The 27,922-nt window shown below is 40.8% G+C and overlaps 1 protein-coding gene across 1 annotated transcript; it reads right to left on the bottom strand.

Moving 5' to 3' along the window:
• Positions 1-53: 53 nt before the first annotated feature.
• Positions 54-23,371, bottom strand: CDC23 (cell division cycle 23; the record flags this gene model as incomplete). The annotated part of the gene is made up of 16 exons (XM_079702787.1): positions 54-1,081; positions 1,883-2,002; positions 2,080-2,158; positions 2,858-2,919; positions 3,251-3,326; positions 3,647-3,766; positions 3,887-4,040; positions 14,642-14,723; positions 14,865-14,962; positions 15,048-15,225; positions 17,031-17,163; positions 17,258-17,363; positions 18,111-18,153; positions 19,113-19,250; positions 23,053-23,125; positions 23,211-23,371. The coding sequence occupies 16 exons, from the start codon at positions 23,369-23,371 to the stop codon at positions 911-913; spliced, it is 1,794 nt and encodes a 597-aa protein (XP_079558913.1). The 3' UTR covers positions 54-910.
• Between the last annotated feature and the right edge of the window lie 4,551 nt (positions 23,372-27,922).

The following is a 27,922-nucleotide window of genomic DNA, read 5'->3' as shown; positions in this document are numbered from 1 at the left end:
GTCTAATAGATGAAGGCTAGAAAAAAAACATTCTTTTGGAGATGGGGGGGAGAGACAATTATGGCAAAATATTTATTAAAACAGACCGACTCTAAGAGTTTATTCTTATCTGTACAATCAGAAGTTATCACACCCAAATGTCCATGAAACTCTGTAACCCTGCCTCCTTGCTCTGCTTTAGTAGGGGTATAGCCAACTCTATAGACATCTTTTCCCCTTAGTAGGGGCCATCAGCAGTTCCACACTCAATGAGAGTCCTTTTGCCCCTTCTTTTGTTCAACTCTAGTAAGTTACTTCCAATTTGAAAGCTTCTAGGAGACGCCTCAAAACCAAAACAGCAGAATGTCTCCCCAGTAAGAACAAAAGTATACCTTCACCCCATTTAAACCTAATCTCTGATATCAGAATAGTCATGCTCAGCAAATCAAAGAATGATGAGTCATGTCTATACAGTGCCCTGACCTTCCTAGGGTATCCAGTGCCCTACCATCAGCAGAGGGTACAGTGGCAAGCTTTTCTCCCTTCTTTCTTCCTTGCCTCTCTAAAGAAATCTCCCACTCCCAGCAGCATTTAAACTTTGTCCCTGTAGCCTTGCCTGTGTTAAAGTGCTATTAAAGGGATGTTTTTGGGGGGCAAAAAGGTCTGGGGAAAAAGGCCAAGATCTATAGCCACTCTGAACAGAAGGGAGATAGAAGTGCTTCAAACTGGCAAAGACAGTATCTGTTCCTGCCAGGATTCTTCTGTCAGTCTACTCTGCAGGTGATTCTATAAACTGTCCGCAAGGAGACATGTGTTTCCATGTGTACAAACAAAAAGAACTAAGGTCCTTGGAAGAATAGACGTGGCTGTTCTTTACATGGAGGTAAGGCTTAATATGGGTCTGGCAATGTGCTGGCTTGAAAGTAGCCAACTATGGTGTGACTGAAGACAGGTTGAGTGGAGAAACTCTGCGTGTGGGAGTGTTGTTAGCAGACAGTGAAGCAGGGAGGAAAAAGGGAGCAGGCATCTCGGTGGAGGGAGTCTCGCCTTGGTTCCGAAGCTGTAGGATTTGCCGGAGCAAGGCCTTACCTTCTTCCCGGGTCTGAAACAAAGTCAGGCAAATGTGTCAAAATATGTCCAAGGCTTTTCTCAAAAACAGTTTCTAAAATACTGACATACAAAGTTCCACAGAACAAGGTAGCCTTTCCACTCACCCTGTTTTTTTTTTAAAAAAATCTTTATTGGACTATAATTGCTTCACAATACTGTGTTAGTTTCTATTGTACACCAAAGTGAGTCAGCCATATGCATACATATGTCCCCATATCCCCTCCCTCTTGAGGCACGGCAATCAGAGAAGAAAAAGAAATAAAAGGAATACAAATTGGAAGAGAAGGAGTAAAACTGCCACTGTTTGCAGATGACATGATACTATACATAGAAAATCCTAAAGATGCCCCCAGGAAACTACTAGAACTAATCAATTAATTTGGTAAGGTTGCAGGATACAAAATTAATGCACAGAAATCTCTGGCATTCCAATACACCAACAATGAAAAATCAGAAAGAGAAATTAAGGAAACAATCCCATTTGCCATCGCAACAAAAAGAATAAAATACCTAGGAATAAACCTGCCTAAGGAGGTGAAAGACCTGTACTCAGAAAACTATTAAACACTGATGAAAGAAATCAAAGATGACTTAAACAGATGGAGAAATAGACCATGTTCTTGGATTGGAAGAATCAATATTGTGAAAATGACTATACTACCCAAAGCAATCTACAGATTAAATGTAAACCACTCACCCTCTTAACCACCTTCCACTTTCCACCCCCAGATCATAGTAAAGTCATGTGCTAGAACCTAAAATCCAAACCTTTTACTAAAGAACTGATACTCACATCATTGAATGCACAGCACTTTTGGGCACAAGCTGAAGCTTCATCCCACAGCTTGCACTTAAAATAATACTGGGCCAGATAGCGGAAAGCAGTGCTCTCCTCCAAGTGTTCCACTATTTCCTAGATAAGGAAATCAGGAATGACTGAGGTGACAATAATAAGATCAGCAACCCAATTCTCATGCTCATGACACATACCCCACATGAATAGATATCTTGGATATATTTGATGTAACATTGGGCTGCCTGTTCTGACTCAGTCAACTGTTCATGAAGCCTACAAAAGAAATTGGTCTTTAAGTATAAATCATATCTCAAAGCAAGCTAGTGATAAAAAGTAAAAGCACACAATTAAGATTAAAAAATGATAATACATAGACAAGTACAAATTCTGACATAAATGACACAGTGGGACCCAGAATAGTATTAGTGCCCAGAGGTGGTGGTTACTTCATCAAAGCTTAGAATCATTACTCTGCTACTGGTGATGGAGGGAAAGTTAGTAAACACTTAAGCTGGATAACATACCATTGCAAAAATTCCCTGGTAATACCCTGAGTGAGATTTAAAAAGATACCAAGCAATTCAGATTTTTTGTAAGAATCCAGAAGAGAACTGGCAGGAATGAAATTGCATTTAAGAACCTCTTTCCTTATCATTTCTGAGTTACTCCTTATTTTCCTGGGCCTTATCAGGAGGAGATTAGTACCTAAAGTAGTTTTCCTAGACTGCTCTGACATAAAAATTTCATTTCTTTCTATTCATTCTTGAATTTTCCAAATAGGAAAACAATTCCTCTTCAAAGAGAAGTAGCATTCTCTTGAGTCAACTGGCTAAATTTCCAGATCAGTAATCATACACTGTGCTACATCCCCTCATTCATGTAGATGATGGATGGGAAGCTCTAGAATGTGCAGGACCCACCTCACCAGAGAAGCCAACAGAAATATCACTAGCGTGTCACTCTTTCACTCACTTTGCCAGTTTCACCAAAGCCATCTTTTCCACATCTCCCACGGCGTAAGCTCTCCAATAGCACTGTCAAAAAAATAAATAAGCTGGTCACTTCAACCACTGCCCCATCTGCCATGACTAATCACACAGAGACTCAGGTCCTGCAAGCCTCCCAGAAGTTCAGACTTGGAAAATACAAAGCATTTTTACTAGATCTGATAGGTCCAGGCTACATACTAACATTCCCACTAATGATGTCAGCCCCACTTTGCTTTATACACCCTATGTGCCTATAACTATTCAGACTTCCCTAAGTAGATAGATCCACATGAAGGAAAATTAAGCACAGATAGCTCAACCCCTCATCCAAACAGCAGATTTCCACACAAATTCTTCAGGACCCAATTTCAGATACCTTTTTGGCTTCCACTAGTTGATTGAGTTTCTCATAACATTCTCCTAAAGCGACCAGCATACGAGAATCATTGGGCCTGAGAGGCAAGAGAAATAGGAAATCCAAGCAAAAACTGAAGTCCTCCCTTGAGGAACCACCACCACTATTTCAAAGCTATGAAGGGAATGGGCTTTAATCCAATACTTCATGTAATTATATTATTTTGTGTTCACAATTATACTATTAACACATTAGTAGAATACACTACATAAAAATGACCAAACAACATATGGCATGTTTAAACTTAGGTCTCTAAGAGTCAAAACCATTCACTGTGATTCTTCAATAGCTATCAAAAGAGAAAGAAAAGTGTCAGCCCTTCCCACAACAAACACATCATCAAGTGGCCCGACTTACCGAAGCTGGTGGGCCCGTCTATAATAATAAAGGCAATAAAATGGCATCTTAAGGATTTCATAGGTCTGCCCAAGGCCATACCAGGCTCTGTAGTCCCGCTTATTGACCTCAATAGCATGCCTAAGAAATGGAAGAGAGACCGGTAAGAGAGCAGAATCAAAGTTAGCGACTTGCAGGCTCAATAGAGACTCCTAAAATCACAACAATCTGCTCCATCTCCCCCTCCAACTAAATGCTCACCTATAAGCCTGAATAGCAGCAGATGTGTTCTTCATTTCCATGTACTCATGTCCCATCAGCGTCCAGGCACCAAGATACCGAGGATTCAATTTCAGTGCTCTCTGGAAATACAAGGCTGCTTTCTCATGCTGAGAACGCAAACTATAATAATTGCCTAATTGAAAAACAAACAAACAAAATATATAAATAACTAGAAAGGCAAAAATAAGTCACTGGGCTTCCCTGGTGGCGCAGTGGTTGAGAGTCCGCCTGCCGATGCAGGGGACACGGGTTCGTGCCCCGGTCCAGGAAGATACCACATGCCGCGGAGCAGCTGGGCCCGTGAGCCATAGCCGCTGAGCCTGAGCGTCCGGAGCCTGTGCTCCGCAACGGGAGAGGCCACAACAGTGAGAGGCCTGTGTACCGAAAAAAAAAAAAAAGTCACTAAAATAGGCAGCATTCCACAGAGTAGGCATGAACCATAACCCATTCCCCCAAAGTCCTTGCAGAAAAGCCAAATTCTACATATGGGCAACATCATCATTCCCTTGGAAAATATATTTTATCTATCACACATTCTGGTTGTTTAAAAAAAAATGTTTCCTAACACCACAAAGGTTTTCTTCATTTTATTTCCTCTCGATATAGCATTTATACACATATTTCCTTAATAAAGGTAGGAAATTCCTAGACTATGCTTTAGATTGGTGGTTTTCCAACTATCTTCCTAGGTTTCTAAGGAGGTACCTAAAGGATTAAAAAGGTAGCACTCTGAACTCCCCTCTTCCACAAGAATCAAGGAAGTTCTATTATCATTGGTCTTAAAAAGAATATATGAAAGATTTTAAGATTCTATAAAAAATTTTATTTGAAGAAAGGGAATAAAGGCCATCTTTCTTACACTAACTAGTAAATGGATAAACGAAATGTAGTATATACCCAGACAACGAAATACTTCTCAGCAGTAAAAAGAGAAGAACTACTGACATATGCTGCAACATGGACAAACCTCGAAAAAGAGCTCAGTGAAAAAAGCCAGACAATAAGACTAAATATTCCAAGATTCCACTTATATGAAATTTCTAGAAAAGGCAAAACTATACAGATAGAAGGCAGATCTGCTGGGGATTGGGAGTAGGACTGACTGCAAATAGACCCAAGGGAACTTTTTGGGATGATGGAGTATTCTAAACTGGATTAAGATTATGGTTACACAACTGTATAAATCAGCAAAAACTCAGTGAACTGTAAACCTAAAATAAGTAAATTTTATGTTATGTAAATTATCCCTCAATAAAGCTATTTTTAATACATACCAATAAAATGGACAACCTAGAAGAAATGGACATATTCCTAGAAATGTATAATCTCCCAAGATTAAACCAGGAATAAGTAGAAAATATGAACAGACCAATTACCAGTAATGAAATTGAATCAGTAATAAAACAACTCCCAATAAAAAAAGTCCAGAACCAGATGGCTTCACAGGTGAATTTTACCAAACATTTAGAAAAGAGCTAACACTTATCTTTTCCAACTTATTCCAAAAAATCGCAGAGGAAGAAATGTTTCCAAACTCATTCTACAAAGCCAGCATCACCCTGATACCAAAACCAAAGATACCACAAAAAAAGAAAATTACAGGCCAATATCACTAATGAACATAGATGAAAAAATCCTCAATAAAGTATTAGCAAACTGAATCCAACAATACATTAAAAGGATCATACATCATGATCAAGTGGGATTTATCCCAGGGATGCAATGATGGTTCAATATCTGCAAATCAATCAATGTGATACACCACACTAACAAAATGAAGAATAAAAATTATATGATCGGGCTTCCCTGGTGGCACAGTGGTTGAGAGTCTGCCTGCCGATGCAGGGAACACGGGTTCATGCCCCGGTCCGGGAAGATCCCACATGCCGCGGAGCAGCTGGGCCCGTGAGCCATGACCACTGAGCCTGCACGTCCAGAGCCTGTGCTCCGCAACGGGAGAGGCCACAGCAGTGAGAGGCCCGCATACCGCAAAAAAAAAAATTATATGATCATCTCGATACAGTAAAAGCTTTGAACAAAATTCAACATGCAGTTATGATAAAAACTCTCCACAAAGTAGGTACAGAGGGAACATCAACATAATAAAGGCCATATATGATAAGCCCACAGCTAACATCATACTCAATGGTGAAAAGCTAAAAACTTTTCCTCTAAGATCAGGAAAAAAATCAAGGATGCCCACTTTTGTGACTTTTTTCAATGTAGTACTAAAAGTCTTAGCCACAGCAATCAGATAAGAAAAAGAAATAAAAGGAATCCAAATTAGAAAGGAAGAAGTAAAACTGCCACTGTTTACAGATGACATGATTCTATACATAGAAAATCCTAAAGGTGTCACCAAAAAATTACTAGAGCTCATCAATGAATTCAGTAAAGTTGCACAATACAAAATTAATACAGAAATCTGTTGCATTTCTATACACTAATGACAAACTATCAGAAAGAGAAATAATGAAACAATCCCATTTACAATCACATCCAAAAAAATTAAATACCTAGGAGTAAATTTAATTAAGGAGTTAAAAGACTTGTACTCAGAAAACTATAATACATTGATGAAAGAAAATGAAGACACAAACAGAAAGATATACCTTGTTTATGGATTTGAACAATTAATATTGTTAAAATGACCATACTACCCAAGACAATCTACAGATTCAATGCAATCCCTAACAAAATACCAACGGTGGGATTTCCCTGGTGGTCCAATGGTTAAGACTCTGTGCTCCCAATGCAGGGGGCCCGGATTTAATCCCTGGTCAGGGAACGAGATCCCGCATGCCACAACTAAAGATCCCACATGCCACAACTAAAGATCCCGCATGCCGCAACAAAGACGCCACACGCAGCAATGAATATTCCGTGTGCTGCAACTAAGACCCAGCGCAGCCAAATAAATAAATAAATATTTTTTTTAAAATACGAATGGCATTTTTCACAAAACCAGAACAAATAATCCCAAAATTTGTATGGGAACACAAAAGACCTTGAACAGCCAAAACAATCTTGAGAAAGAAGAACAAAACTGGAAGCATCACATTCCCTGACTTCAGACTATACTACTAAGCTACAGTGATCAAAACAGTATGGTACTGGTCCAGAAACTCACACACTTATGGTCAATTAATCATGACAAAGGAGGCAAGAATATACAATGGGGAAAAGACAATCTCCAATAAGTGATGCTGGGAAAACTGGACAGCTACATGTAAAAGAATGAAATTAGAACATTTTCTCATACCATATAAAAAAATAAACTCAAAATGGATTAAAGATCTAAATGTAAGACCAGAAACCATTAAAACTCCTAGAAGAAAACAGAGGCAAAATACTCTTTGACAGGAATCATAGCAATATTTTTTTGGATCCATCACCTAAGGCAAAGGAAACAAAAGCAAAAATAAACAAATGTGACCTAATTAGACTGAAAAGCTTTTGCACAGCAAACAAAACCATCAACAAAACGAAAAGACAGGGACTTCCCTGGTGGCACAGTGGTTAAGAATCCGCCTGCCAATGCAGGGGACATGGGTTTGATCCTACATGCCGTGGAGCAACTAAGCCCATGCACCACAACAACTGAGTCCGCACTCTAGAGCCCACGAACCACAACTACTGAAGCCTGCACGCCTAGAGCACAGGCTCCGCAACAAGAAAAGCCACCACAATGAGAAGCCTGTGAACTGCAATGAAGAGTAGCCCCTGCCTGTCACAACTAGAGAAAGCCTGTGCATAGCAACAAAAACCCAATGCAGCCAAAAATAAATTAATTAATTAAAACAAAACAAAACAAAAAGACAACTTACTGAATGGGAGAAAATAGTTGCAAATGATATCTAAAATATATAAACAATTCATACAACTTAATATCAAAAAATCAAACAACCCAGTCAAGAAATGGTCAGAAGACCTGATAGACATTTTTCCAAAGACGTACAGATGGCCAATAGGCACATGAAAAGATGCTCAATATCATTAATCATCAGAAAAGCAAATCATGGGGCTTCCCTGGTGGCGCAGTGATTAAGAATCCGCCTGCCGATGCAGGGGACATGGGTTCGAGCCCTGGTCCAGGAAGATCCCACATGCTGCAGAGCAACTAAGCCCGTGTGCCACAACTATTGACCCTGTGCTCTAGAGCCCGTGAGCCACAACTACTGAGCCCATGCGCCACAACTACTGAAGCCCGTGCACCTAGAGCCTGTGCTCCGCAACAAGAGGAGCCACCGCAATAAGAAGCCCGCACACCACAACGAAGAGTAACCCCCAACTAAAAGAAAGCCCAACTAAAAGAAAGCCCACGTGCAGCAACTCCTAGAAGAAAATCGCAACTAAAAGAAAGCCGACGTGCAGCGAGGACGCTACGCAGCCAAAAATAAATAAATAAATAAATTTTTTTTAAAGAAAAGCAAATCAAAACCACAATGAGATATCACCTCACAACTGTCAGAATGGCTATCATCAAAAAGACCACAAATAACAAATGTTAGTGAGGATGTGGAGAGAAGGGAACATTTGTACACTGTTGGTAGGAATGTTAATTGGTGCAGCCACTAGGGAAAACAGTATGGAGGTTCCTCAAAAAACTGAAAATAGAACTACGATATGATCTAGCAATTCCACTTCTGGGTATATATCCAAGGAAAACAAAAACACAAATTTGAAAAGATACATGCACCCCAATGTTCACAGCAGTATTATTTACAATAGCCAAGATACGGAAGCAACCTAAGTGTCCATCAACAGAGGAATGGATAAAGAAGATATGGTATACATACATAATGGACTACTACTCAGCCATTAAAAAGAATGAAATTTTGCCATTTGCAACAACATGGATGGATCTGGAAGGTATTATGCTTAGTGAAATGTCAATTTGAGAAAGACAAACTATCTATTATCACTTATACATGGAATCTAAAAAATAAAACAAACGAATGAATATAACAAAACAGAAACAGACTCACAGATAAAGAGAACAAACTAGTGGTTACCTATGGGGAGAGGGAAGTGGGGAGGGCAAGATAGGCGTAGGGGATTAAGAGGTACAAACTACTACATGTAAAATAAATAAGCTACAAGGAAATATTGTACAGCACAGGGAAATAGCCAATATTTTATAGAACTTTAAACAGAGTATAATCTATAAAAAACTTGAATCACTATGTTGTACACCTGAAACTAATATAATATTATAAATCAACTATACCTCAATTTTTAAAAAAAGAAGAGGGCTTCCCTGGTGGCACAGTGGTTAAGGATCCGTCTGCCAATGCAGGGGACATGGGTTCGAGCCCCAGTCCGGGAAGATCCCACATGTCATGGAGCAACTAAGCCCGCGAGCCACAACTACTGAGCCCGCACGCCTAGAGCCCGTGCTCTGCAACAAGAGAAGCAAGCGCACTGCAACAGAGTAGCCCCCACTCACCACAACTAGAGAAAACCCGCGCACAGCAGTGAAGACCCAATGCAGCCAAAAATTAAATACATGAATAAATTCATTTAAAAAAGTAAAAAATAATAAAAGAAGAAAAAACAATTTGAGATATACCAAGACTTTGAGGGATTTTTCATGAGATATTGTTGAGTGAGAAAAGTAAAATACAGAGAAATGTGTGTAATATGATCCTATTTTTGTAAGCAAACAGCCCATTAAACCCTGCATATGTGTATGTGTATGTTTCATGTGATATGGGACATGCTAACACAAGTATTTTAAAGGAGGAAAGGTGCAGTGAGGGAAAAAAACCCTGCAGTTTAAAAAATCTCCTTCATGTATAAATTGCATGTGCATAAACTAGATAAAAAGATGAATTTAAATGTATATATATTAATTTACAGAGATAATGATATACTGTCAAACAGAAAAAGCAAATTGCAGAGAAATTATACGATTCCACTTTGGTAAAAAACAAGTAATAAGATTTCTATATATGTGTTTGTCTTTGCTTTTAATTTTCCTAGATTCAGCTGTCAGTTTGATTCAGGAGAAATTATTTATAACAATTGTCTGTATCACTTAAGATCATTCAAGTTCACATTCACCTGGGAAAAAAGCAAGATGGAGGGCTTTATGTCCTATAAAAGGATACCTTTGCTTCTGCCACTGACTCGGACCCAGAGACAGAGGAATAAGCAAACTCTAGGCAGACTGTCCAAAGGTTAACTTCTGTAATAGAATAGGAGAAGTGAAGTAGTGGTAGCAAGGGTATAAGCTTTAGCTGCTAAAGGAGTCAGGATGACAAAGGAGATGTTAAGGAAGTCAGAACAGGCAAGTTCTGGGCAAAGATTAAGTAGATGAGATTTTCTGACCAGTTGGAACAGCTAAAATGTACTGAATGATTACAATGTGCTGGGCAACTTACATTGTTATAAGTGCTTTTTATATGTTAATTTACTTACTCCTCACAACAAATACATGGGAGAAGGTTCTACTGTTATTATCCCTTTATGGATGAGGAAAGTATAGCGCATAGAAGTTAAATCCAATGTCACACAGCTAGTTAGTAGCAAAACCAAGATTTAAACTTGGGCAGTTTTGTTCCAGAGTCCAAATCTTTACCATGCTATACTGTAATATATACATACATAAATACACATACATATATGTATTTGTGTGTGTGTGTGTGTAAAGCTGCCTCTCAGAGACTGGGACTCCAGAAAAGATGCAGAAGGAAGCATTCAATTCACATCAAGACATAACTGCAGAAGCAAGGACTAAACAAGTAGGAGATTCTTGCCATCACTCTATTCTTAAGTTGTTTCATTCTCTTTCAGGTCCTCAGTTTCTTCTCTTCTCTCTCCACCCTTCTTTCTCCTTTGTGAAAGCTGAAATATATTTTTTGTCATATCTAATGTTCCTTTTTCTTGATTTTTAAGATAGATGAGCTGAATTCAACAAACATTTATTGACAATATGTCAGGAACTTTGCTAGGCATTACAGATACACTGAAGAAAAAACAGTTCATTAAGAAGTTTACCAATCAAACGATTATTTAAAAAAACAGATGGGAATTCCCTGGCAGTCCAGTGGTTAGGACTCCGCACTCTCACTGCCAAGGGCCCGGGTTCAAACTCTGGTCCGGGAACTAAGATCCCGCAAGCCGCGAGGCATGGCCAAAAAATAAATAAATACATAAAATTAAAAAAAGAAACTCCTAAAGCATTACTCTTCATATGTACATATCCTTTGATTTTAACTAGCTTTAAGTTAGTAGGCTAAAAAAGGAACAGTTCATTATCTCCCCTACCTCTATTTCCTTTCTTCAGGTGAAGGACACTGTTACCAATCTGGTTACCCATTCACCAATTCCTGTATGTTCTACTTCCTAAATATCTTCTAAATCTAATCGCCTCTCTTCATTCCTCCTGCCAATACCTCAGCTTGGGCTCTCATCATATCTAGACTGGATTATTGCAAAAGCCTCCCTGTTGGTCTTGCCCTTTTTCTAATCCTCCCAGCACACTGTCTCCAGTTATCATTTGAAAATGAAATTCTAAAAACATCTATCATTCTCTGGTTTAAAATCCTTCAGAAGACTTCTCCTGCCTTAAGAATAAAATCCAAACTTTTAGTAAGGCACAAAAGGCTCTTCAAGATCAGGCCCCATTCAGACATTCCCTCCTCCCACACCATGCTTCAGGACACTAAACTATTTCAGGATCACTGTCTGTTTCACACTTCAATGCCTCTGCACTGCAATATCCTTCCCAAGTCAATCCATCTCCTCCTTTAGTGAACTCTTTCACTCCTGCCATCCTTCAGGTATCACCTTCTCAAGAGCCTTCCCTAATCAGACTGGATTAGCTACCTTTCCTATGTACTCTCTTAGCATCCTATGTTTACTTCAATCATAACCCTCAACCCACTATATTATAGTTGTTTCTTACTGGTCTTCCTCAGTAGGTAATGGGGTAGGTACTGCAACACAAACCACCGTATCTGGCACTCAGAAGATGTTCAAAAGATGTTTTCTGAATAAACTGGAGTTCCATCCTCACTTTAACGGACTTTATACTTCATTCACAATGCTCTGATATTGAAAAGATCATTTGTTCCTCTTACCTATGTTCCCATAGGATTTTTCTTTTTTTAATATTTATTTCCCATACTAGTCTACAACTTCCTAAAGGGCTGGAAATATTTATTGAATGACTGAATTGAAATTCTATCAGTTTATTAACAACATCCTAACATACACATGTATGTTCTCAATGCAGTGTCACCAAAGATCCAGGAACAGGGTCTTTCATCTCCAGGAAACTTAGGCTTTCAATCACAACCAACCAAGCTTACTTTTATCCAGGAGTGGCCAATTATCTATTTATGTCAACTGATTATCAGGCCACAGCAGTGTGGCCAAGTACATAGGGCCATGGTTCTCAACCAAGGATGATTCTGACCCCAAGAGGTTATTTGGCTTTATCTGCACAACTGGGGGAAGGAGGTTACTGACATCTAGTGGGTAGAGCTGGGTATACTTCTAGCATCCTGCAATGTACAGGACAGACCCCCACAAAAGAAATTATCAGCCAAAAATGTCAATAGAGCCAAGAGTGAGACACCCTGATACAGAAAAAGATACACTCTCATCTCTTTTCATAGGATTGGAAATTCTTACAAACATTTTAGTAATATTAGTAAGTTTAAAATACACAGGATTTGGGACCTCCCTGGTGGTCCAGTGGTAAAGAATCTGCCTTCCAATGCAGGGGACACAGGTTCGATCCCTGGTCAGGGAATTAAGATTCCACATGACATGGGGCAACTAAGCCGTAGCCACAACTACTGAGCCTGCATGCTGCAAACTAGAGTCCACATGCTCTGGAGCCCACACACCACAACTACAGAGCCCATGAACTCTGGAGCCCACGTGCTCTGGAGCCCATGCACCACAGCTAAAGAGAAGCCCACGTGCCACAACAAAAAGCCCATGCCACAACAGAAGATCCTGCATGCCTCAACAAAGACCCCGCGTGTTGCAACTAAGACCCGACACAGCCAAAAAATAAATAAATAGGGGCTTCCCTGGTGGCGCGGTGGTTGAGAGTCCGCCTGCCAATGCAGGGGACACGGGTTCATGCCCCGGTCCGGGAAGATCCCACATGCCGCAGAGCGGCTGGGCCCATGAGCCATGGCCGCTGAGCCTGTGCGTCCGGAGCCGGTGCTCCGCAACAGGAGAGGCCACAACAGTGAGAGGCCCGCGTACCGCAAAAAATAAATAAATAAATAAAATAATAATTTTAAAATACAGGGACTTCCCTGGTGGCGCAGTGGTTAAGAATCCGCCTGCCAATGCAAGGGACACGGGTTCGAGCCCTAGTCCAGGAAGATCCCACATCCGGGGAGCAACTAAGCCTGTGTGCCACAACTACTGAAGCCCACGTGCCTAGAGCCCGTGCTCTGCAACAAGAGAAGCCACCACAATGGGAAGCCCACGCACCACAACGAAGAGTAGCCCCCGCTCACCACAACTAGAGAAAGCCCGCATGTAGCAACGAAGACCCAATGCAGCCAAAAATAAAATAGATAAAATAAATAAATTTACTAAAAAAATACACACACACATATATATAAAATACACACATTTTTGATCCAGCCTTTCACTGCAAGGAACTAATTATACAGAAATAGTTGCATAAACATGCAAAAATAAAAATATACATACAAAGATGTTTCCTGAAGCAATTTTTTTTTTTTTTTTTTTTTTTTTTGCGGTACGTGGGCTTCTCACTGTTGTGGCCTCTCCCGTTGCGGAGCATGGGCTCCAGACGCACAGGCTCAGCGGCCATGGCTTACGGGCCCAGCCGCTCCGCGGCATGTGGGATCTTCCCGAACCGGGGCACGAACCCGTGTCCCCTGCATCGGCAGGCGGACTCTCAACCACTGCGCCACCAGGGAAGCTCTGAAGCAATTTTTATGTTAACAAACACTAGCCACAACTTATACAACAGAAAATGATTAAATAAAAATAATGGCACATCTATATAATAAAATACTAAATAGCCATCAAAAATAATACAATACAGGGCTTCTCTGGTGGCGCAGTAGTTGAGAGTCCACCTGCCGATGCAGGGGACACGGGTTCGTGGCCCAGTCCGGGAAGATCCCACATGCCGCGGGGCAGCTGGGCCCGTGAGCCATGGCCACTGAGCCTGCGCGTCCGGAGCCCGTGCTCCGCAATGGGAGAGGCCACAACAGTGAGAGGCCCGCGTACCGCAAAAAAAAAAAAAAATAATAATAATAATAATAATACAACTCTCCATGTACTAGCATGGAAAGATGGAAAAGATATATTGTTAGGTTAAAAAAAAGGACATTACAAAGCAGTGTGTATAATGATACAGTTTTTGCGAGCAAACCATACACACACATACACCATTTTTAGTACTCACACAGAAAAATATTCTGGAGTCATATCCACCAATCTTGGGGGTGGGATTACAGTGATCCTTCACATTCTATTGTATATAATTTTGTTACCTTTGACACTTTTTTTTTTGGCTGTGCTGTGAGGCATGCAGGAAGGCAGGATCCCAGTTCCCCGACCAGGCATCAAACCCGTGCCCCCTGCAGTGGATGCGTGGAGCCCTAACCACTGGACCACCAGGGAATTCCCTTTTTTTCTTTTGACACTTTCATATTATTGTTATTTTTACATTTGGATTACTCACAATAAAGATAAAAAAAGAAAAAAAGTGGTGACTCTTACCAATTACACAGCATGTTTCTACACGATATTTATCAATCTCACAGAGGTTGTGAGCCAGATAACTCAACTCAGATTTCATGCTCTGAAAGAAAAGAAAGACAATCTAAGCATGGAAAAGGAACCCCTACATAATTTTTCTTGTAGCTAATGCTACTAGGTGACAATCCAACCCAGGAGATCAAAGCACAAAAGAGCTTAAGTCCAAGCAAAGGAAGGAGCTCACCCTGACATAAAGAAGGTTGGAGAATGTGTCCATATTTTCGATCCTGTAAGGGTCTTGTTTCCTTAGCTCATTAAAAATAGAGAGGGCTTTGTCGATATCTGCAGAAAGAAGACAGAGAGTTCAGAAAACAACACAGCACTACCTTCAGGGTTTGATGGTATTTCGTTGTCCTTATTCACTCACCTCTGATATTGTGATAGGCAACTGCAATTTGGGAAACAATATATGAGCTCTTAGAGAAGCCCACATCAATGAGATTCTGATACTTTTGCAGGGCCTCCTCTATCAACTGCAACTCTGTGTATATATGAGCCAGAAAAAACTCTTTCATCCAGGTGTCTGGCAAAGACAGGAACTTCAGCTGGCAGCAGGAGAGAGAGGAACACACTTAATATACTTTGACCTCTCTCCCAAATGAACATCAAGGAACTATCTTTACTGTCTAAAAGAATTTATCGCCAAAATTTTATTAGAGTACCTAATAATGAACACAGGGCAGTTCAATTAAATGAATAGGACTTACAAGCACAATAGGGAGGAATAGGGAGGAATGGTCTAGCTGGGGACAGCTTCAAAGAAACGACAGGATTTGAGGCGAGCCTTGGAGGATGGGTAGAAACTGAATAGAAAAAGGGAGAGGAAGAGAAAAAAGACAACATTCCAGGTAAGGACAACAAAAATAGAGGAAAAACAGTCATGATGAGTGTGGGTAAATAGAATGATGCAACTAGCTCAGTTTCAGGGGAGGCTATGTGTTGGGAAGTAGTGGAAAAATAAGACTGAACTGATAGGGTGGGTCCTATGCTGCAACAGGAAATGGGATGCAACAGGAAACCGCTGCAATTTTTTTTTTTTTTTTTTTTTTTTTTTTGTGGTATGCGGGCCTCTCACTGCTGTGGCCTCTCCCGTTGCGGAGCACAGGCTCCGGACATGCAGGCTCAGCGGCCATGGCTCACGGGCCCAGCCACTCTGCGGCATGTGGGATCTTCCCGGACCGGGGCACGAACCCGTGTCCCCTGCATCGGCAAGCAAACTCTCAACCACTGCACCACCAGGGAGGCCCCCACTGAAATTTTTGACAGGAGAATGACATGATGACATGGGTGCTTTAAGAATAAGTTTGGAAACAGTATGTCAGATGGCTTGGAAATGGGAGTATAAAAATGGGAAAGCTAGATAGAAAGTATTTATTACTTTTAAGTAATCCAAATTTGAGATGATAACCAAGACAGCAAAGGAAACCAAGAGAAAGAGATGCAGACAAGAAGGTAACCATGGCAATGTCTGGCAACTGACTAGATTAAAGGGAAATAAGAGAAAGGGAAGAGACAAAATGTGACTCTGAGGCATCAAGACTGGGTGCGTCCTGAGAAACAGAGATACAACTGAGAGTCCGTCAAGTTGGGAGGAAGAAAGAGAATTTGGTAGGCAAGATGAGAAATTTGGTTTTGCATATTCTGAGTTCAGAGATAAAACAAACTTTCAATGAAAGTCTAGTAGGCAGTTAGAGATAGGTAAATACAAGTAAACCAAGATTAAGATTTCAGAAACAAATGTAGTAGCATGTATCACTACTGGGGAAAATCAACCAGCCCTTGGTCCTTTAGAGCCAACAAAAGGAAGTGTGTTGTTGCTTCTATTAACTATTGAAGAACAGCAAAATAAACTTTGTAGACAACGTTCTCTAACAATGACTAATAAAACAATGCAGTTTATAAAGCAATTTCATATACATTATTTCATTAATTAACAAATCTCTAAATCTCAACAGAGACCTATGACAGCTCAGAAGAAACATTAAAAATGTTTTTAATTCAATTCTTGATATCAGAGAAATCGTTCCTATAGCATCTTTGGAATTAGGAGAGAAACTATAATAACATTTAGTCTATAAAACAAGTTACAGTAAACCTTGAATGTGAAAACGTGAACATGAAAAGATATTCTAAGTCAACTGAATGCAAATGCAACAGCAACTACCAAACAAGATCTAGACATCAGTCTTTCAAATAAAGACCTAAATCCCAACAGTGAAAGAGACTAGAGAAGGAGCAAAGAGGTAGCTATAATGAAAGGTTTAGCAAAACTTTCTCCCCCTACCCCATTATTAAAGAATTACATAAGACTTGAAGCAGAAGATTTTTCACATAGCTCATCTCAATTTACCATCTCCTTGTCTGTAATCAAGTTACAGAGTTCTAGCCAGGCTCCCCAGTGCAAAGGCAAAACATGAGTAGCCTCCACAAACACATCAATGGCCTCTTTCACCAAGTCCAGCTTTCGAAGCACCACACCATACCTAGGAAAGAAGGGAAGGATCACAGAAGTTAACAACATCTCCCCTCTACTCAGAAGAATATCTCACATAAGTTCCAAATTACTATAACACTTACAGATAAAGGCCAAATCCATCAAGTTCCCGAGCCTGGTGTTTTTTGCTGAGCTCCACTCTCAATTCTCTGAGAGCCTCATTTTTCACTTGACCTTTCTCCAGGGGGCCTAGGAAAGAAACAGAGTTTCTGATCTAAGGGTAGACTGCTGTTTTTCATTTCATAGACCTAGATATTCCCTTTGGCATCAACCAAAGTTACACCTGGAACTTCCAGCAAACACTCACAAGTGGCCAATGACATCTTTTTTTTTTTTTTTTGCGGTACGCGGGCTTCTCACTGTTGTGGCCTCTTCCGTTGCGGAGCATAGGCTCCAGATGTGCAGGCTCAGTGGCCGTGGCTGACGGGCCTAGCTGCTTCACGGCATGTGGGATCTTCCTGGACCGGGGCACGAACCCGTGTCCCCTGCACTGGCAGGCGGACTCCCAACCACTGCGTCACCAGGGAAGCCCCCTCCAATGACATCTTACACAGTCCATTTACTTTATTATAGAATCTGCAACTGATAACTGGTCTGCAGTCATATTTTGTTAGGCCCACACAGGTTTTTAAAAATCTGAATTAATTATCAATGTCGAAAAATCAGAAGCTTCAACTAAAAATCTAAATTTCCAGGTTCAGGTTGCAGGGAACAGGGTAGGGCCAGTGGAAGAAAGCCCCTGACAACACCAAGCACACATTCCCACAGGGCAACCCTCAGAGGGAGTTGGGTGACAACCAGCCAGTTGTGCTCTCCAATTTGCAGACTCCTCCTCAGTCCACTTCCCACGTTTATATTACCTGCCTGGCTCCTACAGGCATTATAAAGTTTGCAACCTCTGTTATAGTCCAAAAGTTAAGAGAAAGAAATTCATACCTAGGCTATCAACTGTTTCATCATCCTTCTTCTTTTCTCCAGACTGTAAGAGAAAATCAATAAATAGGTCTTTTTTTCCGCTTATTCTGAAACCTGTAGCAGCCTGATTCGACCTAAAGGGTACAAGTCCAACCAAAATGACATCTACTATTGGTCACTAATTTTAAACAACTATTCGGGGGCTCCACTGGCCAAATCTGGAATAATTTGAGTACCAAAATGATAAAGTGAAACAATGAATTATAAACAATTAAAAATATAGGAATTCTTGAGTCCATACTGATACTAGATAAATACATAAATAAATGGAGAAGGGGAAGACAGACTCTTGCTTAGAGTAGAATTTACTACTCAAGAGAGTGCTGGAGTAGAAAATCATCATTTTGCAACATTATAATAAAGAATACTTCAGGCAAAAATTAACAATGAATATCTTGACTAATGGTTATTTAGGTTTTTAATTTTTTTGTCTATTACAAAAAACCCTTCAATGAACAGCCCTGTACATATATATATCCTTGTGCACATACTGAAGTATTTCTATTGGACAAGTTAAGTTTCTTAAGGAAGAATTGTTTGGGCATAGTATTTCAAATTGACATAATCTGCCCGGAGCAGCGGCCCACACATGTCGGGGCCTGGGTTTCATTTCCCCATACCAAGGAGTGGGTGGTGGGCTGAGGCCCCAGTGGTTCTGGGCGCCAAATCTCACCCACAGGCACGCCAACCAAACCAACGCCAAACTACTTTTACTCCTGAAACAGAGGGTCTACTGCCCCATATTTGTCAATAATGAATATTACCAATATTTTTATATTTTCTTTCGTACCATCATTTTTTTTACTTTACTTATGATGTCTTCTTTATTATTGCTAAGTATTTATAAAGTATATTCACCAAGTAGACTTTTGCTAAACTATTTGAAGATTAAACTTTTGCTACTGGGATTCTAAATATGGATGCTTCACTGACAGCAGAATGACATCTTAAAATGGCCCTCACCAGATATCTAGAATACATGTACAGGAAATAGGCTTTCTTGCTATTGCAGCCATATAGGAAATGTGCTGCCCGATCATACTCTTTAACGTCAAAGTAGGCCTTGGCCAGGGTGTAAGCATCCATATCCTGGGCATCCTCCTAAAAAAGAGACAAGTTTATGTAAGTGGTTAGGAACAGGATAACAAAAGTTCAAATCCAAGAATATTCATTAATTTCAAGATGTAAGAAAAAATAATTATTTTCCTCCTCCCAAAAACCTAATACTTATTTATTAGTTTATGAAGTAAGGTCACAGAACATTTTTTCAAAATAAAAGCTTGGGGAAAAATATTAAAATTTAAAAAACTAAACCAATGCACTCAGAAGCTTATTGTTTCTGCAAATGTTGTGGGAAATTGCATATGCTTTAGTGTTAGGGACTTGGATTTAAATTCTGACTCCTTGATTTCCTGGTTTCAAGACATTAGTAGGGAACTTACTTAGCTTCTCTGAGTATTCACTTCTTCGTCTGTAAAATGGAGCCAGTAATACAGATTTGATATGAGGAAAAAGTGAAAAAGTCATGAAAAATGTCTAGCATTAATATCTGACATGGCTTTCCTTCGGCAGACTTTTAAATTTCCACATAAATGCAACATGCTGTGGAATTACTTATACTTTTTGTACTTCAAAAAGTTTTGACATGTTAGTATTGTATAAACCAAAAAAACACAGCTATAATTCTCTATGTAAAAAAAAAAAAATGAAATGATGCACATTTGAGGTAAAAACATACAATCCCCCCAAATTCTAAGGATAAGTTGATTAAAACTTTAGTAATTTCATTCTCCTCATCCTTCATGTCCAAATATTACCAGCACAAAACTGGAACCAAAATTATTATTTTTTTTTTTTTTATTTTATTTTATTTTTTTTTTTTTTTTGCGGTACGCGGGCCTCTCACTGCTGCGGCCTCTCCCGTTGCGGAGCACAGGCTCCGGACGCGCAGGATCGGCGGCCATGGCTCACGGGCCCAGCCGCTCCGCGGCATGTGGGATCCTCCCGGACCGGGGCACGAACCCGTGTCCCCTGCATCGGCAGGCGGACTCTCAACCACTGCGCCACCAGGGAAGCCCTGGAACCAAAATTATGTTCAATATTTTCTTCATTGGATGAACATGTCCTAAATATGGCCATTCAGGTTAGGATTCTGGTGGCCCTTTTCACGTACACTCACCATTTACTTATTTCTTCTCCTGCCTCTTTCACCTGCATTGTATCTTTTGGATTAAGGAACATTCATTGTTTTTAAGTGTGTGTGTGTGTGTGTGTGTGTGTGTGTGGTTGGTGGGGGTGGTAATCAAGAAATGGCATCTTCAGGAAAAATAAAATGGATTATGATAAAGATCTTTCAGATGACACAGGCTATGTAAACATATATACTATAGATCATACATAAAATGTATTCCTATCTCATTTAATTCTCTCAATATCCCCACAAAGTAAATACTATTATCCACAGATGGGGAAAACTGTGGCTCAGGAGGTTAATTAAGTTGCCAAAAGTCACTAGTATGGCTGAGATTTGAACCCAGAGCTGTGTGGCTCCAAAATCAGTTTCGTGCTGTTGTATTGGGTTGGCCAAAAAGTTCATTCGGTTTTTTCCATTAGATGGCTCTAGTAGTGCTTAGTTGTGTTTAACTTCATTTGAAACAATTTTGTTAGCGTGTATTGTGACAGCTGTCATATCAGGGTTAATTTTTTTTTTTTTTTTTTTCTTTGCTGTGTTGGGTCTTCATTTCTGTGCGAGGGCTTTCTCTAGTTGCAGCAAGCAGGGGCCACTCTTCATCGCGGTGCACGGGCCTCTCACTATCACGGTCTCTCTCGTTGCGGAGCACAGGCTCCAGACGCGCAGGCCCAGTAGTTGTGGCTCACGGGTCTAGTTGCTCCTCGGCATGTGGGATCCTCCCAGACCAGGGCTCGAACCCGTGTCTCCTGCACTGGCAGGCAGACGCTCAACCACTGCGCCACCAGGGAAGCCCTCAGGGTTAATTTTTTAAAAAACTTATCAAAACTGGTGAACTTTTGTGTAGCCATTTTAATATCGAAGATGGAAGGAAAAAAGCAACATTTTCCACATATTATATTTTATTATTTCAAGAAAGGTAAAAATGCAACTGAAACGCAAAAAAAAAAGATTTGTGCAGTGTATGGAGATGGTGCTGTGACTGATCGAACGTGTCAAAAGTGGTTTGCAAAGTTTCGTGCAGGAGGGCTTCCCTGGTGGCGCAGTGGTTAGGAGCCTGCCTGCTGATGCAGGGGACACGGGTTCGTGCCCCGGTCCGGGAGGATCCCACATGCCGAGGAGCGGCTGGGCCCGTGAGCCATGGCCGCTGGGCCTGCGCGTCCAGAGCCTGTGCTCCGCAACGGGAGAGGCCACAACAGTGAGAGGCCCGCGTACCGCAAAAAAAAAAAAAAAAAAAAAAGTTTCGTGCAGGAGATTTCTCACTGGATGAGGCTGCATTGTTGGGTAGACCAGTTGAAGTTGATAGCGATGAAATTGAGACATTACTTGAATACAAGCAACGTTATACCATGCAGGATAGCTGACATACTCAAAATATCCAAATCAAGAGTTGAAAATCATTTGCACCAGCTTGGTTATGAGAATTGCTTTGATGTTTGGGTTACACGTAAGTTAAGCGGAAAAAAAACCTTCTTGACCGTTTTTCCGCATGTGTTTTCTCTCTTAAATGCAATGAAAACGTTCCGTTTTTAAAACAATTGTGACGGACGATGAAAAGTGTATAGATACTGTACAATAATGTGGAACGGAAGAGATCGTGAAGCAACCGAAATGAAACACCATCAACCACACCAAAGGCCGGTTTTCATCCAAAGAAGGTGATGTTGTGTATATGGTGCGATTGGAAAGGCGTCCTCTATTATGAGCTCCTTCCGGAAAACCAAACAATTAATTCCAACGAGTACTGCTCCCAATTAGACCAACTGAAAGCAGCACTTGATGAAAAGCCTCCAGAATTAGTCAACAGAATACGCATAATCTCCCATCAGGATAACGCACGACTGCATGTTTCTTTGATGACCAGGCAAAAACTGTTACAGCTTTGCTGGGAAGTTCTGATTCAACTGCTGTATTCACCAGACATTGCACCTTTGGATTTCCATTTATTTAGGTCTTTACAAAATTCTCTTAATGGAAAAAATTTCAATTCCCTGGAAGACTGTAAAAGGCACCTGGAACAGTTCTTTGCTCAAAAAGATAAAAAGTTTTGGGGGTTTCCCTGGTGGCGCAGTGGTTGAGAGTCCGCCTACCGATGCAGGGGACACAGGTTCATGCCCCGGTCCGGGAAGATCCCACATGCCGCGGAGCGGCTGGGCCCGTGGGCCATGGCCACTAAGCCTGCGCGTCCGGAGCCTGTGCTCCACAACGGGAGAGGCCACAGCAGTGAGAGGCCCGCGTACCGCAAAAAAAAAAAAAAAAAAAAGATAAAATGTTTTGGTAAGATGGAATTATGAAGTTGCCTGAAAAATGTGAGAAGGTAGTGGTACAGTGAATACGTTGTTCAATAAAGTTCTTGGTGAAAATGCGTGATTTGTACTTTTATTTTAAAACCGAAGGAACTTTTCGGCCAACCCAATAAAAACCTTTGACGCTTCTCCTCGTTATGAATACTGTCTAGGTTGAGCTAGAAAACCTAAAAGGCTGAAATCTTAAGCAAGGATTGTTTACTAATCTCTCCAGCTTAAGTAAGAGCACCACTAAGTCTTTCAAAACTCAGCGAAAACATACAGATAAAATCGCTTAAAACACCCAGCTCTTTGAATGCTTGAATTTCCTCTACAAACATCCCTGCTAAGCAGTATGCTACCTTCCGGTGACAGGGCACTCAGTATCTCTTCTGATGATGGGGAGCACTCACTGTGAAGACGTGCTTACCTCTGTAATAGGCGGCGGCGGCTGCAGCTCGGACAGAGGCAACGCCGGGAGGGAGAAGGCCAACTCCGCAGACCTGGAACACCCACACAAACTGAATCAGCTCAAGACCCCCAAGGCCGAGGATCCAAGCCCGGTCCCCTCGGACTCCGACATCTTACCATTTGCTACTGTGCAGTAGGCCCCGCTCCCGGGTAAGGCCCGCGATAAGTAGCAGCTGCTTTTTAATTTCCCGCAAATTTGAGAAATCGCCGCTCGATGATAGGGCGGGGACCACGGCAGCCGACACTGCCACCGGGACTACAGAGGAGCCAGCAGCCATTTTCCTGTCTTGGCCACCCCAGCCAATCACCAGCGAAAATACTAGCTGCCCCTCCGCACCAAAAAAGTCTGTCTGTTATTGGCACGCTCTTGCTCCAGAAAAACCAATCAGAAATCTTCCTTCTCGGAACGTCAGTAAGAGGCGGGGAGGGAAGAGGCAATTACTTCCCCGATTGGCGAAGAACTAGCGGGGCGCGAAAGTTAGAATAAGAAAGAGAGGGGAATAGTCACGACCTCTGGGCGGGGCAGAGAGGAATGAGTGATTGGGAAGGTGGTTTGGGAAGCTAGGGTTGGGAATAGGGGCAAGAAAGTGCAGAATGATGTGATTGGACGCAAGATAAGAGTGTAGTTCGTGGGCAGATTCTGTGCCGCTGGATGACATAGTGGTGTATATGTGTAGCAAGGATGTCTGGTATCCTCTAGATTTTTTTCTTAAAGAAGTAAGTTGTATGGCCACAGGTGGAGAATTCTTCCTCTTTACCCACCTTTTTCTTACCCCGGGGGAGGGGGGAGGGTTAACTAACATTTATTGAGGGCTTACCTTGTGACAGGTTCTGTACTTTTACATACATAATCGGGTTTAACCATTAAAACAGCTCTATGATATTGTATCATCCCAGTTTTACAGATGAAGAAAACGAAAGCTCAGAGAGTTTGCATCACTCTTCCAAGGAGAGTGTTTAGATTATAACCCAGCTCTGACACCAAAACCCAGAGTTCTTAAACACTACATGAACATTTTCAACCTTGTTTTGTTTTTAACCCTTTCATAGTAATATATGGTTTTACCAACTCCCTTGGGAATGTTTTGAACCCATTCTTTGGGTGTTATATAGAAGTGATTTTAAGTAAATCATGTTGCTTAGATTAACATGTATTATTAAAGCTTGTATTCTAAAGTCAACTTTATCGCAACATACTATACAGTGCACGAAGGCAAAATTCTACTTGTTTCATAAGTGTTGCACACTTTGTATTTGTTTTAAATTTATAATTTAAGAAAAAATGATTTGTTAGTAAATACAAAAATTACAGTATATCATACATCTACTCATGTGTACCTATGTATATATATTTGTATATATATACTGAATATAAACTGAATAAATACTGACACATAGAATGAAATGTAACTGCTTATGGCATTATAGATAGATAATGCTTTTATGACTTGTTTAGAATTCTTATATTTGCCCTTTAAAATGTTATTGTTTATTTTTATAATTGTGTATAATTTTATAGTTTTTGTTTTGTTTTTAAATAACAAGAAAATAGAGATTATTTCAATATGCTTTTGGCAAGCACTTATTTACAAACAACACATTTTTAGTGTAGCCAGGCTTTTGTCCCAATGAATGAAAAAATAAGTTGGATACAATTGTCACACAATTTTTTAAAAATAAATTTATTTATTTATTTTTTGGGGGCTATATTGGGCCTTTGTTGCTGCGCACGGGATTTTCTCTAATTGTGTCGAGCGTGGGCTACTCTTTGTTGCAGTGCGCGGGCTTCTCATTGTGGTGGCTTCTCTTGTTGCAGAGCACAGGCTCTAGGTGCATGGGCTTCAGTAGTTGTGGCACGTGGGCTCAGTAGTTGTGGCTTGAGGGCTCTAGAGCGCAGGCTCAGTAGTTGCAGCACTCGGGCTTAATTGCTCCACGGCATGTGATATCTTCCCAGACCAGGGATCGAACCTGTGTCCCCTGCCTTGGCAGGCGGATTCTGAACCACTGAGACACCAGGGAAGCCCATTGTGGGTAAATTTTTAAAGTATATATGACTTAAAATAAAACACTACAACAGTCAAATCCACCACGGAGGCTTCCAGTGTTCAGCTGAGTAATACAGCTGACCCTTGAACAACATGGGTTAGAACTGTGCAGATCCACTTATATGCAGATTTTTTCAATAAATACATATACGTGGGCTTCCCTGGTCTGGGAAGATCCCACATGCCGTGGAGCAACTAAGCCCATGCGCCACAACTACTGAGCCTGCGCTCTAGAGCCCGTGAGGCACAACTACTGAGCCCATGTGCCACAACTACTGAAGCCCGTGAGCCTAGAGCCCGTGCTCCGCAACAAGAGAAGCCACTGCAATGAGAAGCCCGCGCACCGCAACGAAGAGTAGCGCCTGCTCTCTGCAACTAGAGGAAGCCCTCGCGCAGCAATGAAGACCCAACGCAGCCAAAAAAAAAAGAAGTTATACTCAGATTTTTGACTGGGGGGCGGGGGCTGGCACTTCTAAATCCCATGTTGTTCAGATGTCAACTGTAAACTGTTTCATGTTCCTCTGATCACCAAGAACCACCTCACATTCATTCTTTCATTCACTCAAGACCCAAACTGTTTCCTTTTATCAGGAGAAAATATTTTAATAATTATCTTATTTGTTAAATGTTTAAAAAATGAAAGCCATAATCACCACCTTTAATGATGTGGACCGCCCCGCCCAACACCTTTGTGAACTCCTGATCTCTACTTCCTTGCCTTTCCAACACCACCAATCTCAGCCCAGTTCAAAGGTGTTTTATTTCCAAGCTGACATCAGTCCTCCTTCTACATTTCTTCTCTCTCCAGGGGTACAATGGTGGTAATAATGAGTTCTTTACTGGGAGGCAGTTGAGTGGAGAGCTGTAGAATGTGGGCCCTAAGCCATATTACCTAGGTTCAAGCCCTAACTCCACCATTACCCGTATTCCCAAGATCTTGAGAATATCATTTATTCTATGTCCTTTAGGTCATTCAATGATAAAATGAGGATCATAACAATAATTCCTGCTATTCAGTTGGAGTAAGAACTGAATGAGATAATCCATGTAATATATTTAGAGCAATTGTTAACACAATGAGCACTGGATACATGTAAGATATTCTTGAACACTTACTCTCTGCTGGGATCTTTACATATCAGATCACTAATTTGCATGACAACCGTGCAAAGCAGGTATCATTATCCCTATTTTACAGGTATGATACATTTATATCAGATACAGTATATAAGTATGCTTATACACAACATACAGTATATAAGAACAGTTTAAAGAATAATACTAAGGGACTTCCCTGGTGGTCCAGTGGGTAGGACTCTGTGCTCCCAATGCAGAGACCCGAGTTCGATCCCTGGTCAGGGAACTAGATCCCACATGCATGCCACAAGTGAGAGCTTGCATGCCCCAACTAAAAGATCCAGCATGCTGCAATGAAGACCCAGCACAGCGAAAAAAGAAAGGGAGGGAAGGAAGGAAGGAAGAAGAGGAGGGAGGGAGGGAGGGAGGGAGGGAGGGAGGAAATTAAAAGAGCACCCATGACCCACTACTTTGATTAAGAATAGAACATTACCAGTTCCTAAGCAACCTAAATGTCCATCAACAGAGGAATGGATAAAGAGGATGTGGTACACATATACAATGGAATAAATTAGTCATAAAAAAGAACAAAATAATGCCATTTGCAGCAACATGGATGGACCTAGAGATTGTCATACTGAGTGAAGTAAGTCAGACACAGAAAGACAAATATCATATGATATCGCTTATATGTGGAATCTAGAAAAAGGATACAAAAATGAACTGACTTACAAAACAGAAGTAGAGTCACAAATGTAGAAAACAAACTTAGGGTCACCAGGGGATAAGGGGGGAAGGGATAAGTTGGGTGGTTGGGATTGACATATACACACTACTATATATAAAACAGATAGCTACTAATAAGAACCTGCCGTATAGCACAGGGAACTCTACTCAATACTCTGTAATGACCTATATAGGAAAAGAATCTAAAAAAGTGGATATATGTATATGTATAACTGATTCACTCTGCTGTACACCTAAAACTAACACAACATTGTAAATCAACTATACGCCAATAAAAAAAATTTTTTAAGAACATTACCAGTTCATTTTTATTTTTTTATTTATAAAAGAAAATTTTTTAAAACCAGAACACTTAATGCATGACTAACCGTTGAAACCCATAAGATGAACTGTATGCTACAACAGCTGCCCTCTTGGGTTTAGGTGTTGCTCCTTCACAGAATCCATGCCTGAATCCACAGCATACAATTTTTAGGTGCCTCATTCACTGGTCAAGGCGATATTTTGTCTTTTAGCCTTGGCACTCCATTATACTTTCTCTTCCTCTTGGCCAGGTAGCCACATTTGCCACAGGTTGACTTCTGAAGGTGGGAGGTGGCACAATGTATGCACCTTACTGTGACGCTTTCCCAGTGATGACATCCCCTTCCTCACCTCTTCTGTGGCCAAGACCAAAGAGGTTACCAGTTCTTTAGAAGCCCCTCCAGTGACACTATCCTTCCTCCTCCCCTCCTTTCCCTTTGCTCGTTCTCTTTTCCTTCCCTCCCTCTGTACATTCTTTCTTCCATTCTCCTCCTTTTAAAGAATTCCCTCTTCTTTTTCTTTCCACACTCTATTTCACAGCTATGAAACCTAGAGCAACATACTTAATTCTTATGGACTTCAGTATCCTTATCTATAAAATGGGAATAATAAGAACAATACCTGCCTTACAGGCTCGTGGGAAAATTTAATGAGATA

Source organism: Hyperoodon ampullatus, assembly GCF_949752795.1.
Source record: "Hyperoodon ampullatus genome assembly, chromosome: 4".
Classification (NCBI taxonomy): domain Eukaryota; kingdom Metazoa; phylum Chordata; class Mammalia; order Artiodactyla; family Ziphiidae; genus Hyperoodon; species Hyperoodon ampullatus.
This window is presented reverse-complemented; position numbering and strand designations above follow the sequence as displayed.